The following is an 18,161-nucleotide window of genomic DNA, read 5'->3' as shown; positions in this document are numbered from 1 at the left end:
TTGAAAGTGAATGTAAATAAGGCTTGACCCCTTCAAATGCAGTGGTAAATGTATTTTCCTGTTTGCGTCCCTAACAAATGTATTTATCTCAGCATATGCCTTAAAAGTAAAATCAATAGAACTAAGTCTACTTGATCACTTCATGGCTTGTCTGTTCGTGTTTGGGGGTCACGATTGAAAAAGGTTGAGACGTACTCATTTCTTGGACTGACAGTCACCAGAGCCGCATTATTTGGGCAGAATATGCAATTTATAGTTTTAATAATAGGATTGTGATCAATGTTCACATTTTAAACATGTCCAAGATAAAGAAAAGATGAATGAAATAAGACTATGATGATTGACAAACTAATAAAAGTATGTATGTGTTTTACAAAACTAAACTACAGGTTTAGCTGTTTTTATCCAGAAAATAATAGATACAATTTTAGTTATGATTTTAAGATTTAATAATATATTTTTTTTTGTAGAAGAAATGATGGCACTTCTAACTTTGTAAATTGTGTCCATTCAAATTGCAGCCCTAAATGATACTGCAATTAGTTTGTTGTCGGCCTTTGCTTAGTTTGATTAAAATGTCTTTTAACACTCCTTGTTTTGCTCCGTAATCTCAGCAGTGGTGAAGGCCCAGAGTTTCTCCAGACATGTCTGTGAGGGAGTCTTTTAACCCAGAGAGCTATGAGCTGGACAAGAACTTCAGGCTCACGCGCTACGCAGAGCTCAAGGGCACGGGCTGCAAGGTCTGTCGGCTTTTCTTTCATTTATACTCGAGTTTAGATATGACTTGTTTACAACATTAGCATTCTTTTACTGCAGGTGCCACAAGAAGTGTTACAGAAGCTCTTAGAAAGCTTACAAGAAAACCACTACCAAGAGGATGAGCAGTTCCTGGGGGCAGTTATGCCCCGACTAGGCAAGTGTAACATTTATAACTGTCTTTGTGTTGGATTATACTGTTATGAATGTCTGAAACCCACACTGTGTTTTGGTGTAACCTACTTTTGGTGTTATTATATTGCTGATGTTACCATTCACTTTATTCCAATTTAAGTAGAAGTGAAGAACGCCATTATATATTTTATTATCAGTGTAAAGAAAATGCAGTATTTTTATTGAGGAAAATTGTCCTCTACAAGCATGACTGAATTAGGATTAGCATGTATGAGTCCCATCACATCACAATGGCTTTGATATCAATACCTTATGGGTGAAGGTATTTCAATAAATGTAATACTACCAATACCAATATTTTACATGTTTAATGTATACATTAAATTATAAAGTATAATTGACCTAAAAATGTGTGCCTTGTGTCACGACGACAAGAACAATGAATAATAAATAGTCCGACATAAGGGTGAATGCTTAGCCCAAGAAATGGCACTGGATGTGATTGTTTAGTTTAATAAGAATGTTTGTAATTCTAAAGCTGAGACATGACTTTTGTGACAGGCATAGGCATGGACACCTGTGTCATCCCGCTCAGACACGGAGGCCTTTCACTAGTTCAAACCACAGATTACATCTACCCCATTGTGGATGACCCCTACATGATGGTATTTACTCCCACACATTTATCCCACTGGTGCTTTTAAACATGCTAAAAGTATTTCTTTTACAGGGAAGAATTGCATGTGCCAATGTTTTAAGTGACTTGTATGCCATGGGAGTAACAGAATGTGACAACATGCTAATGCTTCTGGGCGTCAGCAACAAAATGTCGGAGAAAGTATGACACGTGACATTCAATAGCATTTTCTTTTGAACAAACTGCATGTAATTCATGGACGTATTTTTCTTTTTGTTTAGGAACGTGATAAAGTCATGCCACTAATCATCCAAGGCTTCAAAGACGCCTCAGAAGAGGCGGGCACGTCTGTGACAGGGGGACAAACCGTCCTCAACCCCTGGGTGGTGATGGGGGGCGTGGCCACAACAGTCTGTCAGCCTAATGAGTTTATCATGTAAGAATTCTACCCTCAAAGTATTTTCTGTACACAGTACTATTTATTTGACTGTTTAATACATTGTGATGTGTGATGTGTGTGCCTCAGGCCGGACAATGCGGTCCCGGGAGATGTGCTGGTGTTGACCAAACCTCTGGGGACACAAGTAGCTGTAGCAGTACATCAGTGGTTAGATATTGTATGTCTTGTTTTATCACAAAACAAATCATTCTGAATGTATTCAATGACATACTGAATCATGTTTTAATACTCAGCCTGAGAAATGGAACAAGATCAAGCTTGTTGTAACTCAGGAAGACGTAGAACTGGCCTATCACGAGGCCATGATGAACATGGCCAGACTCAACAGGACAGGTGAGAAGTGCATCCACTCACAGGCTTGTAAATGTAGAATCTCTTTTACAAACCTTTATTTTTCACCCTTATAACGTAGCGGCCGGTCTCATGCACACTTTCAACGCACACGCTGCCACGGACATCACAGGATTTGGGATTTTAGGCCACGCACAAACTCTGGCAAAGCAACAGAGAAGTGAAGTGTCATTCGTCATCCACAACCTCCCGGTACTCGCCAAGATGGCCGCCGTATCTAAAGCCTGTGGGAACATGTTTGGACTCATGCATGGCACCTGCCCGGAGACCTCAGGTGTGTTAGTACATTCTCTCATGTTCTTGTGAATTGCAAATAAACTTGCCTTGGCATGCTTTGCATAAAGTACTTGACAAAAACACATTATTTTGTCTTTAGGGGGTCTTCTTATCTGCTTGCCTCGTGAACAAGCTGCACGATTCTGCGCCGAAATCAAATCACCCAAATATGGAGAAGGTCATCAGGCGTGGATCATTGGGATCGTAGAGAAAGGAAACCGCACGGCTCGCATCATCGACAAACCTCGAATTATAGAAGTAGCTCCACAAGCCGCCACTCAGAATGTCAACCCGACCCCCGGTGCAACCTCCTAATGCCCCTTCATGGACAGACCGGGACCTGCACAGCTCTGCTCAGTGATTTTTAGACACACAAACTTCCAAAACCATCATGCACACTCGTCTAGACAAAGGGACTGGGTCGGACTGGAGCAGCAGAGAACAGCGCCACACGGTGACTGAAGTGGAACACTGCACTCGCTGGACTCAACCTACCTGTAGGTTTTAGGAGCTAGAGCTATATTCATTTGCCTTTCATGTCCTGTATTATTTTGTTAATATTGTTGAACGATAACTTCCAGATGAAGACGACAATGTATCATGTTGATTCGATTAGAATCTGGAAGGCCCGGCGCCGTGGCTGCCTCTGGGCTTTTTAAACAGCTTTGATCAAACAGTGGGAAGTGCGTTTGGCTGTGTGCGGCGGGGCCTTTGTTTGCTCACTCTCTTTGTACAGTTCTGAAGCCGACTTTTAGTTGATTGCTGTATCTGATGCCTTGAAAAGAAACCATTTGAATCAGTTGTTTTTTTTATTACTTTGACTTTTTGTAATGTCCCCACCTGAACTAATAAATATCCAAAACTAACGTGGCATTAAACAGATGTTCTTTCATGTTTAGAAAAATATTCTTTAATGCATGTTACGTTAAACATATATTTACAAATTTAACACATTTACACAGCTTAAAAACAACTAGTCAAGAGGATTTATATCTTTGTTCACACCACAACGTAATAGTATTTGTTATAACATGAATTGCCTTGTGGAATGGCCAGTTACATTTGCTATGATAAAACTAGACTGGAGTGTATCCTGCTCCAATAAAAACCTTTGTACAAACCACACTGCACGTTTTCAATCAAACGTCCTAAAAACCTTTCCTCCTCTTTTTGTCACATGCGCATTTTTCCATTCTGAACAATTGTGGTTCCATTTTCAGTTGAGAAAAGTGCTTTGATATCCATCATTGCCTTCTGAATCTGCTGTCCAAACCTGAAAGAGTCCTCCAAACACAACAGAGTAGGTTTTTAGACAAGTCGAGTGGAATATGTATGTGTTTTATTCATTGTGTTCTTAACTTACTGTGTCAGGGCAGGAGAACTTGCAGGAGATGTGGAATGTGATCAGGTTTTCCCCAACAATGATGTAAGAAACACCGTAGCCATCGTCGGCCACCTAGAAGTCACACACGAGAATACAATGCAAATGGATCAAACATAAATCAAATATAAATAGAGGCATTGTGATTGTGAAGTACTAGCTTTGCCAAATTAATCAAAAATCTGATACTAATCTATGATAAAATAAGTGTCAAAATTAGAGCAAGTATCGTTACTGACAAAAACAAATATAGGACCTTTCCTAAGCAGTTTAACAATCTTGAGCTTTATCAGAATTAGTAGAAGACCATGTGGTGACATAAATACAAAATTATATATATATATTTGTTTAAATCACAGTCTATTGTCCAAAAAAAGAGGGTTTTGTGTTATTGTGGTATTGAAATTAATATTAAGGATGCCAAGTATGGAAAGTAACTGAGCACATGGAATGAAAATACATATTCAGAATGCAAATTTTGATATTCTTGTCCACAAATCTAAGTAATACATTGTGGTACTTCATTGTCAAATTTAAACATCAAACTGAAGAAAAATAGAAAAAAAACGCTCTTTTTTTTGACTAATGCATTTTTTTCTTCTTTGTGACGTTTATGCTACTAAACGTGAAAGTATTCCAAGTATTCCTCTCTGTAACTAAATACATTTTCAAAGTATTCTTCCCTACACTGTTCATTAAGTGAAGTACTGATCTTACCGGTCCAAATCCGCCCCCAGAGCTCACATATCTGGGAAACTTATTGATGTCCACCAGGTTAAGCTGCTGCTGAGGAGTCTGACTGGTGGAGAGCTTCCAGGGCTCAGACAGGACCTGGAAGACATGACAGAAGATAAGATATAAGATAAGATAAGAGATGCCTTTATTGTTCACACATGCGGAAATGTTGCTGTTGCGACGCAGGTAGATACAGAGGAAAAGGACCGATATCTTATAGGAAGTTTAAAAACACTCTTAATAAAAGAACTCTTATGAACAAAAACAAAAACTCTTATTAACAAAAACTCCTGTACACAGGACCTGTCATATCTTAATAGGGAATGGAGGGAAGAAAATAAAAATAAAGATAAAATAATAGTAATACAAATAGCTGGCATAAGACAAATTCTACTGATAATAATAGTAAAATAAACACTCTTATTTACATCAGTTATATGCACTTGAATATGACAGTAATTCGATAGGGACACGCGCTGGAATAGTTTTTTTAATTCAACTGTTTTGGACTTTTTTCGGCTGGATTTGAGCGTTTTTCGTTGCGTTCGTTGTGTTGTTGTGACGTGAGCTAGCTCCGAGCGAGCCCACCAGCCCCCCCCTCCGCGCCCTCCGGCCGCGCTAAAGTACGGCGTGTCGTCGGTACACGTTTATATACACGTTTATATGAAAGAGGAACTTCACGAACCATCGGGACACGCACTGGAATCGCTTTAAATTAACTTGTTTTGACTTTATTCGGCTGGATTGAGTGTTTTCGTCGTGTCGTTGCGATGTGTTTTGGCTCTGAGTCCCCCGGCTCCGGCCCCGCCCCCCGGCTCCGGCCCCGCCCCCCCCGGCTCCGGCCCCGCCCCCCGGCTCCGGCCCCGCCCCCCGGCCGGCGCCGTACCGCGTTTCCACAAAGGAGGAACTCATGAAACTGCGGAGAACAGTCGTCTTACCCGGAGATCGTCACGTTATCCCGGCGCAATACTGACCTAACCTAATACTGATGTGCAATTCTGTCGTATGTGCAATTGCTGTTGGAATTCATGTGCAATTCATGTGAGATTCATGTGCAATCTATGTGCTGTCGTGACACATATTCATGTGCAATTACTGTCGGGATCATATGCAATGGTATTTATTTATTTATTTGTCTATGGGAGTTTTTATTTATTTATAGGAGATTTTCTACTGAAAGTGTTTTTAAGACTTCCTATAAGTGATCTGTTCTTCTGGATCTACCTCTGTATCTACCTGCGTTGCACCAATGAAATTTCCCCATGTGGGACAATAAAGGAATATCTTATCTTATCTTATCTTAATTGCACATGAATATAACGGTATTGCATGAGGTTAAGTCAGTATTGCACATGTTCAGGGCTAACAATGTTTGTTATGCCGTCTGACAGCAGCAGAAGGAAAGACCTTAAGAAGAAGAAGAATGAAGCCAGAGAGAAGGATAGAAAGAGTGAGTGATGGTCTAACCTGCTTGAGGAAAGGCGAGTTGATCCCGTAGTACTTGGACACGATGTAGAGGCAGAAGAGGTGTCGGTCGATGCCGGCTCCGGTCATGGCCAGACGGTACATGTTCTGGTGTTTGTCTGCAGCTTTCTTAAACAGGGAAAGTCTCTCGCTTTTCTAGTTTCAAACAGAAAATATCATCTTTAATCGTCACATTCACGTTTCCATCCACCTGGAGTCAGAAGGAAAATATAAAGCCCATAATAATATTCAAAGTGCGTACGGCACAGAGTTAATGTAATCAGAAATCATTTGTTTGTAATTTTTTTGTATCATTTTTGTGAAGTTTAGCATTGTATTTCTGGGTCCAGCTCTTAATTATCATAGCAGTTTAGAGGTTTGAACTGCACACAAATAATCTGTGCAGGTCTTCATCAGGACATACCGGTAATTCTTAGACATAAATGATCAAATCAAATGTGGGCTTAAAATAAAGTTAGTTATTTAGTGTGAAGCGGCTTTTGTTCTATAATTAAACAGGAGGCTCAGACCATAGGTGGTCATTCCATAGCTGTTACCTAGCAACCATAATGTTAACAAGGGCCAAAGCTCGACTAATTGACACAATAGTTAAGATTAGATTAATAAAAATGAATTAGATCTTTGTTTTGTTAAATTGATATTTATTCTGCAAGATAAAAATGACCTTATTTATGTATTTACTTTTTAAAGTTCATTCTTTAAACAAAATGTGCTTGTTACACTCTGTTCAAACAGTGACAGGGTGAATGTGTGAAGTTGGGAACTGTTAAATTCCACTTGTTACTTAATCAAATATGACATTTGAACTGAAGGTTCTGGTGACCGAGTCCCAGGAGGAGCACTCTGACTGGACACGCTCACATGACCAGGAAAAACTAGAATAATCAGATAACCCGTATCTTAGTCTGATTATTGGTGTGATAACATGCCCCGGACAAATCTGATCAACAGCTCCTGGTGACACAGCCTGGATCCGTTTAGAGAGCATTTTAGAGTTGTATTCAGAAAACAATGAATTTCAAAATTAATCTTAAAAATGTTCGCTTTTATGTTCTTCTTTGCCACATTCGTTTTTTGCATATTTTTCTCCTACAATCAGAGAGAAATCAGTTAGAAAATGAGTTAGTTTGCCATTTGTAGTTTGAAACCCACATGGGAAAACAACTCAGTGTATATTATAACAACCACATACACAAATGGACATAAGTTAGTTCATCTGCTTCTCTATTAACCAATGACTGTTTGATTTTCTCACATTCTGCTGATCAAATCAACCATTTTGTTCTGCCTTGCGAGGCGACTGCTGCTGCGATTTGGTTGTGATTGAATTGAGAAACAAAACACTTATTGTATCGTGAGACATTTTTGACACAGCAAAATAAACAAGCTAAAAAAGACGCAGTGATACAAGTCGTCTTTTAGTTCTGATAACTATTGTCCACTCACTGTAGCACTCTCGTCCTCCATGGCTCGGACAAAAGCGACCGCCTCCGAAGTGCAGGAACGAACCGTCTCCGTGCGACCGTCTCTGAACATACGGGTCATGGACGACTCGTACGTGAGGCAGAAGACTTCCTGGTCCTGAACGGCAGAAAGGGCGTGAGTTAAAGTTCACCTGCAGGCGTCCGACCTGAAATCCTACCCTGAACTGGGCCAGCTGCAGGGCCATCTGAACGAAGGCGTCCGGGCTCGTCCTGCACTTCTTGATCAGACCTTTGCCGAAGTCGTTGAACAGATACCCGCAGAAGTCCACGTCGTCGGCGATCTGCTTGGCGAACAGGTAGGACGACTCGATGACCTCTTGGCACTGAGAGGTCACAGACAAGTTTAGCGTGAGACGCCTTTGAGTCCGAGACACCGACTCGACTGGGCTGCGAACCCCACCTCTGTCGGGAGGTCCCACTTCAAGCGTGTGGGGAACGGAAGGCCCTTGTTCACGTCTCCTTTACAGTGTCCCTCCTCGGTGTATCCCAGATGGAAGCAGTCTGTGGCGAGGACGTACTAGAAGAAAAACACCATTTGAACGAGAAGCACGGTGATATTTGTGTGTGTACAAAACAGAACATTCCAGATGTTACCTCCCACATGTGCGCAATGATCGGCGCGTCGGCCCAGGAGTGTTCAGTGTTTATGCCCATTTTCCCGTTGGGATATGAGATTAAGGTGAAGGATTTGTCAAACCAGCTGGAACAAAAGAACTATTTTTAAAACGAAAAACAGACATTGACATTTGACACTGAATTGATTTGGATGCGTTTCACTTTCTTCAAATGTGATCAACTGAGGATTGTTTGTTAGCGACTGACTGGATGCACGTAAACTCACTGTATACATTGAAAGTTAGGAATGTAACTACGGTTCTATGAATCCCGTGAATGAATGACGTGAGAGGGCGGAGTGTGCAGGTCATTTCATCAAGTTTGTATGGCTCAAGTACATCATCAGGAGTTAATTTGTGCTTAATGCCATACTGTGGAGCATTCCCGGCAAAGTAATATCCCCCCAACCAAAAAAGTTACCATGTGCACATTAAAGCAGAAGTAAATAACCTTTTCACCTTAATGAACATCTTTGTAAGTCCCTGTGATGGTTAAACATGTATTTGAGGGGCATTTGAAGTGTCGCCCCCTGCTGTCTCTGGGTGGAAAACCAGCCTTGCGTCATTTGCAGACATCGACCTGAAGACAACTCTCCTGAGAAACCCTGTCTCTTTTTCTTTCTTTTTTGGGCCATGTAAATGTTTTTGAATGTGATTATGATAAAAGCCAGTCGTCTATTTTCTGACCATGTATTTTCACAGGGAGCTGCAGAGGGAGCTCTATCGCCAGAGTGACTACCAATGTTTTCAACCTTTTTTGAGTCATGGAACAAAAAAAAGAAAGAAAATATTCCTGTGGCACATCACCTTTTAAAATAGTACTAAATCGCACCTTAAAAAAGTAGAATGTAGCAAATATTGTCCATGCCACTGTGTCTGGTTCTTTTAATTTAGCAGTGATGATGGTTTTGCCTTCTTTTCTGGATTAGAAATTCAAACTGGACACTACGAAATGGAAAAATTATTCTATAAAATCCACATGTGAATTATTTAACTCAAGTTGGACATTTTTTCAAGGTACTGGCTGAAAATCAAGGCCTTAAACCATAAAAACCTTGTCAAATGCCTGGTGTTCTTACCGGTCATAACACTTCCCGTGGAGGAGGGACTTGGCGTAACTGTCCAGCGATCGCTCTTTTGAAGGGTCGTATCCCTGAGGCTCATCATCCAGAGCCAAGAAGAAGGCGGACGACTCAACCGCATCCAGGGACAGTTTGTTAACTCCAGCGCTGAAATACTGCTGTCTCGCCTGGGCCCATGGAACTCTGAAGTGGGGGAAACAGACAAAAATGCAGAGTAGGATGAGTAAACGCTGTTGTAACAATGTTGAAAGCACATTTAAGTTGATTTAGCATAATACGTGTCCTTTAACAAAAGCTAGAACCTTGTGTTGTGCCAAACCAAGCAACAGTGAGTCATGGAGACTTTAGAGCCAATGGGTTTAGATATTTGTAAGTATTTGGGTATTTTAGATATTAGGGATTTTTACAGGCTCATATATGTTTTTTAATAGATGAAAAATATCTCCCCTGATGCTTTATTTCATTTATTTAAAGGACCTGTACCAGATTTTGAACCATGCGTGATGTTTCTTTGTGTTGAAGCGGTCTGAGAGTCTATGATTGGATCAAATGTTCTCATCCATCAAATACCTTTTAACAATAAAAATAACTTTCCTGAACTAGAAGGAAAAAGAAGGTCCGGTGCCTGTGACATGACTTTTTAAGATGGTGCTGCTAATACGGACCAAACAAGCATCTGAAATAAATCCAATGATGATGATGAATATTTGCGGCATATGTTTCATTTTATGTCAGTGACAGATGAGATTTTAGTCATGTTTTGGGCAAAAGACCCTTACTTTAAAACAATCAGAACAATCATACTTCTTTATCCATCGTGTGTGAAGGTAACTGCAGGTAAACATAGTGCAAACCTGTTTCCTGCTGTGAGCGCGGCCAGTTTGACTTCTCCAGGCTGAGGTTCAGACGTGTCAGTGAGAATCCTCTGGAACTGCAGCTCCAGTTCGCTGGGGAGCAGGTGGCGGCCCCCGGCGTACAGCCACAGCTGGAAGAACCGGCCTCTGTGGTAGACCACCAGGTGCTTTCTGTCCTTCAGGTGCTGCACGAAATCTGGACACGTGAGAAAATGTCACAAACCAGGTATTGTTGGGTCGTTCATATGAGGCTAGGATCGAAGTGGAATTTGAAAGCTGAAATGATCCAAAGTGTGGTGAAGGTGGATGGATTTTAAAGGTCCCATAACATGCAAAATCGACTTTTCAGAGCTTTTAACCTTCTTACATTGCTATTTCCCGCCCCCTTCCCCGCGCTGCTCCGTGCTGCTGCAGGCTGTGTCTCCCTACAAGCCCATTCCGGAGTTTTTCTGCTTCGATTTACGAATATCAAACCAAACCGTCTGCTTTTCCGGGTTGGTGAGGGCGTCCAAGGTCTGGGTGATATTTCTTAACTATTATGTTAAGGGTGTTGCACAACCCTTATTATTATCAATTATACACTTAGGATAGACTACGAAACGTGAAAAAAAAGCATGTTATGGCACCTTTAAGCTTCTTGTTCACCATCAGATGATCAAATTACTCCAACTCCATGTGTGAATGAAACAAGACATAACTTAACTTAAAAACACAAGTCCATTTAGAAATGTAGATCCGGTGAAAGGTTGCTGACCTGTTTCAATGCCGGGCAATCGAGTGGTATTGAACATCCTCTCCATCTGAGTGGAACACATAGGGACCGTCCCCAGGGCCCTCAGCTGAGAAGACACGACCACAACAATTAATTACACCTGAAAATGCAAATGGACCCTTCACGTTTGAAGATGTAACAATGGTTAATGGACTTTGCAGGCATTTCATAATTTCATGGTTAAAACTTAAAACATTTGCTTTGGAATGGTGGCAAACCTCAACCTTCAATCAAATGTTTTACCAAAAAGCGAAGGGAGATTTGCGTAAAAGAATTATAAAGCTTTCCATTTGAAAAGTCTAGATTAACCAAGCGCTGGAGGGGAACACATGTGGATTTGGTTTGGGTTTCAACATTTGACCTCTTCTTTCACACAAGCCAAACAAAAGCTACAACATTCTCTTTTCAAATGCACATAGATGGTTTCAGACAAAATACAAGGCCCAAAAATATGCTTCTTGATCCTTGCACAATGGAAAGGTTTTAGGAAGGGTGGTCATTTATTTGAGGCGTAATGTCTTATTAACCCTAATCCTAACCCATGGTCACTTTTGGTCAGCCACTAAAACATGACTTCCAAGACTTCATATAATATAGTACAAGCAGAAACGTCTAAAAGTCTGAATGTGTTTTTCACTCTTTTTGTTTCGTCTCATTATGAAAAATGAATGTTTAAATGACACAGTAAATACTTCATGCATTCATTACCGGGGCGAGTTCTCCTCGCTCCAGTTTGCGCCTGTACTGCAGCATTGCGTGGACCACGTTGCCCGCCCTGGCAGCCTGGCGATGAGTGGGCACCGTGTACAGAAGGTCCTAGGCATAAGCAGATTGGAAAAGTCAAATACTCAAAAAACTGATCTTTATGTATGACTCTTTAAACGTTATAAACAAAAACATTCTGAGGTGAAAGTAACGTGGAACATAATGTGATTTCAATGGGAAAACTAGGAATAGCATCAAAATCTCACAAACAATTAAAAATCCAGGAGTTTTTGGCAAATGAAAAGCACTCGGATGCATGTGAGTGATGTCAGAGTCTAGTTTAAATACATTTATAGCTGTATTTTACATTATTTTAGTGTAATAGGAGATTATGATGGACACTGAAGGCAAAATACAGATTTGTATGGTTTGACAGGACAAATACTTACTTAAAAACTTAAGTGTTGAGCCTACAATAGTTTTTTTTCCATTTTATTTACAGATGTATACATACTTTACCACAAATTATACAACTTTGTGAAGCTCAAACACAACTTTGAGGCTGGGAAATAGTATTTTTTCCATTCTTTATAATTGAAAAGCAAACTAACTGACATTTCTACCATGAACATTTTATTTAGCTTATTTGTAGTAAACGTACCATCACGTAGAAGTTACTGTTGACCATTATAGGGCTCCTGCCTCTGAGGTAGATGTACTCCTCCCACCAGTCGCTGACCTAAACACATTTTAAACACGTTGAATGGAAACACAAATGATCCGTGCCAGTTCACGTGGCAGTAGATACGTACATAATTACTCGACCACCAGGATTTTAGGATGAGATATCGTTGGAGTTGGTGTGCCTGAGTTTCCATGAACTCATTGGATAAAGCCTCCATCTGCTTGTACTTGTCATTGTCCAGCAGAGGGCGCACTGACTCAAGGTACTGCAGGGGACGCACACGTACACACACATACTTTATACAACTTACTACTAACTCTATGAAACTACAATTTATATCATGTGAATGTGGAGGGAAAATGTGTTGGGTTAAGAAATGTAAAAGATTCATTATAATGTGTGTAAATGACAGAAACGTCAGAAAAGTATGATTTAGTGAAGCTGGAGGAAATCACACAAACCAACAAAACGATTTGAATGTTTTTTTGGTTCCATTTAAAAGGGAGGATATGAATCATTTGTATTTCAAACTCCATAAACATGACCTCTCTGTGTCCCCAGATAAGAGGTAATGCTGAGATACTTTTCATTACAAAAACATTGGACACGGACATATTGCTGATGTCATGACTTTTGCTGCGTTGGTTCTTTAGATGATTGTCCAATCAGAAAGCAGAACGAGCCTCAGGTTTGTGTTGTCAGTCTCAAAGTCCAGTGTGTTCAAACATGATCTGAACGGTCAGTGCCTAAAGCTCCTGCACCAATCACGTTCCAGCTCTAGTTTGACCAGGGGCTGAACATGAGCCATGGCCTGTCCATAAACGGTCTGCAGGTTCAGGCCACACGGGTGCAGCTGTGACACAGCCCTTTAAATCGACACTGTATGTGATGTGCGTGTTAGGATCTGACCCTCTGGACAGTCTGCTCCACGCTGGGCACCGGCAGTCTGGGTAAAGACGCCTGGAAGCTGTACAGAAGAGGACGACGGCCAGAGAACACTTTCACTAGGCTCTGAAAAGCAAGAAAATCAATCAACAGTCACTCAAAGACAGCTAAGAAAATGGATATATTACTAATTCAGCATGCTTATCACACAGATCTTTTAATAATGACGACAGTATATTGGGAAACATGTTGTGTACTGTTTGAAATTAACTATAAATATCATTATAAACCCTATGCAACGCCCATATACTGTTTGGTTTTACTTTTAGTTGCCTATTTGAGAACATAAAACAGATTTTTCTTTGCTCCGACATAGACAAGAAGGACGTCTCAGTGATTTACCAGCCAGACTTTGGTGGAGGTGCTCATCCTCCCGTGCGACTCAAAGATCCAGTCGTGGTAGGACAGCAGAAGTTTGAGGGTGTATCTCAGGACAAAGATGAAGAAGAGCCATAGACCTGTGGCGAAGAGGATGGCCCCCAGCACGGCACGGGTCTGCACCGTCACGTGGGCCCTGTGAGAAGGGGCCACCAGAGCGCTAAATAATCCTAAAGACTCACGCATCGTCATCGAATGGAACATATTCACAACAGTAACAAAGGATTAAACCAGATGTAAACCAGGAATGAACAAAGACTAGAAATAAAGACTAAATTTAGCACAAAGAATGACCAAATATCAACATTTATAAACCAGAAATAAACCAAAACACGAATGTATCATGTCACCTTTGTCCACATTTATATTTTAAACAGATCAGCTTGAAATCTAAATGAATTGTTTGGATCGACAAGTTCTAAATGAGGATTTTTCAGGCCTAAGATTGGACTAAAACATGACTAAGTAAAGCTTTATACATGATTAATCTACACGCAAACATGAAATAATGATTTAAAATGAACATAATATATGCTTTTTATGTGTAATGTGTAATATTGTCAGAAGATTTAAAAGAGATGTAGGTCTAAAATGAGAACCTTTAAACCGAACTAAATTGAATAGAACTTTATGTTGGTCTCTTATCGAACTGATTTTAAAATCCTTTCATTTGTTTTAAAATCCCTCCACGGCCTCGCTCCTCATAATCTCATAATCATAATCATTCCATTTTTTTTTCCAAGTCAAAATTCAGATTTTTCTTCTAAGCTTTCCATCGAAATGTACATTTTTATAGTGTGCAGTGTGTTTGTATTTTTGTATTTCTGTCTATTTCACTGCTGTGTTTTTATTATTGTTGTGTACTGCACTTTGGTCAACTCTGTCGTTTTTAAAATGCAATAGAAATAAAGTTGGATTGGATGACAAGAACAACTACTACTACTATTACTACTACTATTTCTACTACTGCAGTCTTACTTGAAGGGGAGCGTTTCCTTGATGGCGTTTATCATCCCCAGAGAAGGGTCGATGTGAGTGTACAGAGAACTCATCATGGCGATCACAACTATGAGCCAGCTGGAGGGGCTGGCCGGGTAGACCCCCGCCAAAACGCCATTCTGTCCAGAGAAACAAGACATGACGTGACAGAAGTACAGCACATACAACCCTCCACCAGGGCTCGCCAAGAACGCCATCACTTTTTTAAAAATTCACATCAAAAATACACGATTTGCCCATATTCTGTAACTTGACATGCATTTTTGATAAAGGGCGTATGACAGGGTTTTAAGATTTTCTAATTTTGACTTTATTTGATGTATTTATACCTGTTGTACATATAAATATTAGTTTTACACCGATCGAGTGGCTATTTGTGGAGAAAAGTAGAAAACTCTGTAGAAAATGACAGGAAGTGACATCACACTAGGGATATTCCAGTCAAAGTTTATGCATAATTTACATAAAAAGAAACAACTTTTTTTTGACTCTCTAAACATTAATGCAACAGAATAAAGTCGCTCTCATTTATTTTTAATCGTGACATTAGATGAGTGTTTGCCCAGGGTTTGCTGTGTCATTTCCTAGTGTGATGTCATCAACTACAAACAGGAAGTTAAACTATAGACATAAAAAAACAAGCTATTCTGGGACAATCGAAAAAACATATTTTTTAGCCAAATCTAAAATATAAATCTTAACTACATTTCAGTTCAGTGAGATGTCCAACCTGTCAGAGGCACTTTAAGGATTTTTATAGAAAATCGCTATCCATTGGTTGTAGAACTATGAGAAATCAGGACAATTTAGAGCTCATTATTCTATTTGACTTTATTTAGAGGCTAAATGAAATATTGGCTACATAAAATAGCAGTGCCCACAACAGCCACTTGCCTTTGTGGAATTAAAGCTGCACTGTGTACTTTCTCTGCTCGTCTCACTGGAAATGTTATTGCTTTGCCCGGAACATTCCACAGTTTGATCAGGTGACGCCCCCAGGCCAAGTTACAGCTCCAATCTGCTCACAGTAATGTATTACACTTTTACTTCAGCAATAAAAACATCTACAATGAAACATTCAAACGTCAGATACGTGGATTGGTTTAATGCCGTACTGTGGAGCATTCCAAGCAACGCAATACCAACCCATTACTTTGTTTGTTTGGATAGTACTTGTCGTAAATATTTATCCTTGTTTTACATCAGTCAAGTGTCAGTTTGAGAAGAAATCATTTTAAATAAAAGTTGAAAATGACAGGAAGTAGAAGTAGTCCCTCTATGATGTCATCAATATGCGACGTTCAACCCAAAATAACGACAATTTCCATGCAACTGACATATTTAACAAAATAAAGGCTTTATAAGATATTATTATTAGTCAAATCATAATTATTGGGCAATTTACTTGGATTTATAGAGCTGTATAATCACAGGATCCCTCATGATACGATAATATCACGATTTTGCGATACACTATGCGATATCTGATGTATTGCTCGATATTCTACAATCTATATTTTCTAAAGAAACCAATACATTTAAACAACATTTTTCTTAGTTAAACCACGACCTGCATTAACTCAAAATGAAATACACCCATTTTAATCATCAAAACAGTCAAAAGCTTTTGCATAAACACGTTTCCTTTCTTTGAACAAGCTGTCACAACATAATTGAGTATCACGATATTTCGATATCTTGATATTTTGGCACACCCCTATTGTTTACAGAATGGTTGCTAGGTCTGCTGGTCACGTCCAACCAGAAAGTAACATTATAAATGTCACATAAAAGGTCTAAAGTGGGGGGAAATGGATAACATTCTTAGTAAAATTTTGAATATAATTATCCATTTGAGTGAAATGTGCCTGTCATATGCACAAAAACTCTTATGCTCCGCCCTCTGCTGTTGTGCACGTCTTGTACCTTAAACTTGATGGCGCGCTTCTTCCAGGCGGTGACCCCGGACAGGTAGATGTTTCTGATGACCTCTCGGCTGAGTCTGATGTCCACTCCATCTGGGCGCACGGTGAACTGAAAGCCCACCGCTTGATGGGCTTCAGCCATGGCTCGATCTCACTACGAACAGCACAAAAACAACACACCGTTATGTCTGTTTTCTCTCATTCATGTCTTTTATACGTTTCACACTTAAATGAGAACAGTTCTTTGTCATGTTTCAAAATGACAGAGTGGCATTCCAAACATGGCAGGTTAGGGTTACTTTTTCCACTGGCCCCCGTCATATGACTGTACGTCCACTAACTGGGACAAAGTTCATTGGACAGATATAGCAGTGAGGCGGCTGAGCATGTGCACAACGTCAGAGCGAGCACAATATCAACACAGAAGACAAGCCTAGAAGCACGCGTTTTCAACAGATATATCGATGTTATAATAGTCAATAGGTTAAATACGATTGTGATATTGCAATGTCCAAAGTCTGAAACTATCACTGTGGAGCTCTATATAGTTACTCAAGGCTCAATACTCAAAACATTATACAAAATTACAAATCTATAATACTATAATTTTGATAATTCTTTATGTTGTGGTCCTAAATAAGTTCTTTTTTTTAGTATTGTTACTTGTTCAAATAAGAATCTAGTTTCAATACTAGAAGAATATTGATTGGTATTTGATTTTAGATACTTTGACAAACCAAATAGATGGAAAAAATCCAACAATTATTATCTTTGGAATTTTGAAAAGGAACAAAAAACAGGAACAGGTCCACAGTATCCACAGTACTTAAGTTAATATTATGATTATGGCATGCAATGAGATTTGGATTCATTTATATTAAATCATTTACCTTTAAGCTTTTTACATGTATACATTAGTTTACAGTTTAAAGAAAGTATTATTTTTCAGTTGCAAGCAGATGTAGAATTTAAACCTTTACCTTGTGTCAGATCCTTTATAGTAGAAGTGCAGCACTTGAACAGTTTGACTCTGCTGTCCTTGGAGTGTGTGTAGCTCAGGTAGTGAGGTCACAGCTTTAGCCCCTCCCCTCTCCTCTTTTTCCAAATGTATTCTCTCCTTCACCTCTCACATACTTTTTTTTTTGGTAATGCGACACCGAACAGCGACACAAGCCTCGCTGCCATGTGCCATTCATTTGCTGCTACGCAGCACAGCAGAGGTGACAGCAGTGTCCCCTTTAGATCAAACCAGGTCAAAGTGCATGTAAAGGCATTAAACACCAGCGTAGTGTTGTCACAACTAACATTTCAAACTTGCTTTTAATACTAAGCAAAAGGCTTGTTAATGATGCCAATTCAAACAATAAAAACTTTTTTTTTAAGGGAGTGTCTACAGAGCGCGCCGGGTTAGGGTTGGGGTCACTAACCTTAACCCTAACCCACTAACCTTAACCCTAACCCTAACCCTAACCCTAACTCTAACCTTATTTGACCGCGCCGCG

General features: G+C 39.8%; 2 protein-coding genes across 3 annotated transcripts in view; one reads left to right on the top strand and one right to left on the bottom strand.

The window, feature by feature from the left end:
- Window positions 1–3,477, top strand: part of sephs1 (selenophosphate synthetase 1) — a 4,900-nt gene extending 1,423 nt beyond the window's left edge. Inside the window, exons 2-10 of one of the 2 annotated variants that reach the window (XM_072435306.1) lie at window positions 615–740; window positions 817–913; window positions 1,453–1,556; window positions 1,622–1,729; window positions 1,810–1,964; window positions 2,055–2,145; window positions 2,222–2,321; window positions 2,401–2,613; window positions 2,716–3,477. In XM_072435306.1, coding sequence (XP_072291407.1) covers window positions 645–740; window positions 817–913; window positions 1,453–1,556; window positions 1,622–1,729; window positions 1,810–1,964; window positions 2,055–2,145; window positions 2,222–2,321; window positions 2,401–2,613; window positions 2,716–2,930 — 1,179 coding nt within the window. In that variant the 5' untranslated portion in view covers window positions 615–644 and the 3' untranslated portion in view covers window positions 2,931–3,477. Of the gene's footprint in view, window positions 1–614; window positions 741–816; window positions 920–1,452; window positions 1,557–1,621; window positions 1,730–1,809; window positions 1,965–2,054; window positions 2,146–2,221; window positions 2,322–2,400; window positions 2,614–2,715 lie in introns of both variants that reach the window. The other variant, XM_072435307.1, reaches the window with a different exon arrangement.
- A 22-nt stretch (window positions 3,478–3,499) lies between these two features.
- On the bottom strand, window positions 3,500–17,878 carry cpt1b (carnitine palmitoyltransferase 1B (muscle)). The gene is made up of 19 exons (XM_072435301.1): window positions 17,640–17,878; window positions 16,661–16,813; window positions 14,714–14,853; window positions 13,700–13,871; window positions 13,322–13,423; window positions 12,540–12,677; window positions 12,389–12,466; window positions 11,731–11,838; window positions 11,005–11,089; window positions 10,251–10,446; window positions 9,394–9,579; window positions 8,295–8,400; window positions 8,101–8,217; window positions 7,859–8,023; window positions 7,663–7,797; window positions 6,199–6,351; window positions 4,714–4,827; window positions 3,979–4,071; window positions 3,500–3,899 (listed from the first exon to the last, which is right to left on the bottom strand). Exons 2-19 carry the CDS (start codon window positions 16,799–16,801, stop codon window positions 3,789–3,791), a joined length of 2,340 nt encoding a protein of 779 aa, XP_072291402.1. The 5' UTR covers window positions 16,802–16,813; window positions 17,640–17,878; the 3' UTR covers window positions 3,500–3,788.
- Between the last annotated feature and the right edge of the window lie 283 nt (window positions 17,879–18,161).

Source organism: Eucyclogobius newberryi, unplaced genomic scaffold, assembly GCF_026437365.1.
Source record: "Eucyclogobius newberryi isolate DKJ021-1_F unplaced genomic scaffold, fEucNew1.0.hap1 SCAF_7, whole genome shotgun sequence".
NCBI classification, from domain to species: Eukaryota; Metazoa; Chordata; class Actinopteri; order Gobiiformes; family Gobiidae; genus Eucyclogobius; species Eucyclogobius newberryi.
Note: the sequence above shows the minus strand (reverse complement) of the source record. Positions and strands in the feature narration are given on the sequence as shown.

What these genes read in the sequence shown, in the direction of transcription:
- cpt1b (XM_072435301.1), bottom strand. Translation starts at nt 16,801, where the DNA reads ATGGCTGAAGCCCATCAAGCGGTGGGCTTTCAGTTCACCGTGCGCCCA. An exon ending in GCGCTCACAGCAGGAAACAG is followed by an intron (nt 9,580 to 10,250) that starts GTTTGCACTATG and finishes CCCCCACTTCAG; the next exon opens with AGTTCCATGGGCCCAGGCGA. An exon ending in CACGGGAAGTGTTATGACCG is followed by an intron (nt 8,401 to 9,393) that starts GTAAGAACACCA and finishes CTTTTGTTCCAG; the next exon opens with CTGGTTTGACAAATCCTTCA.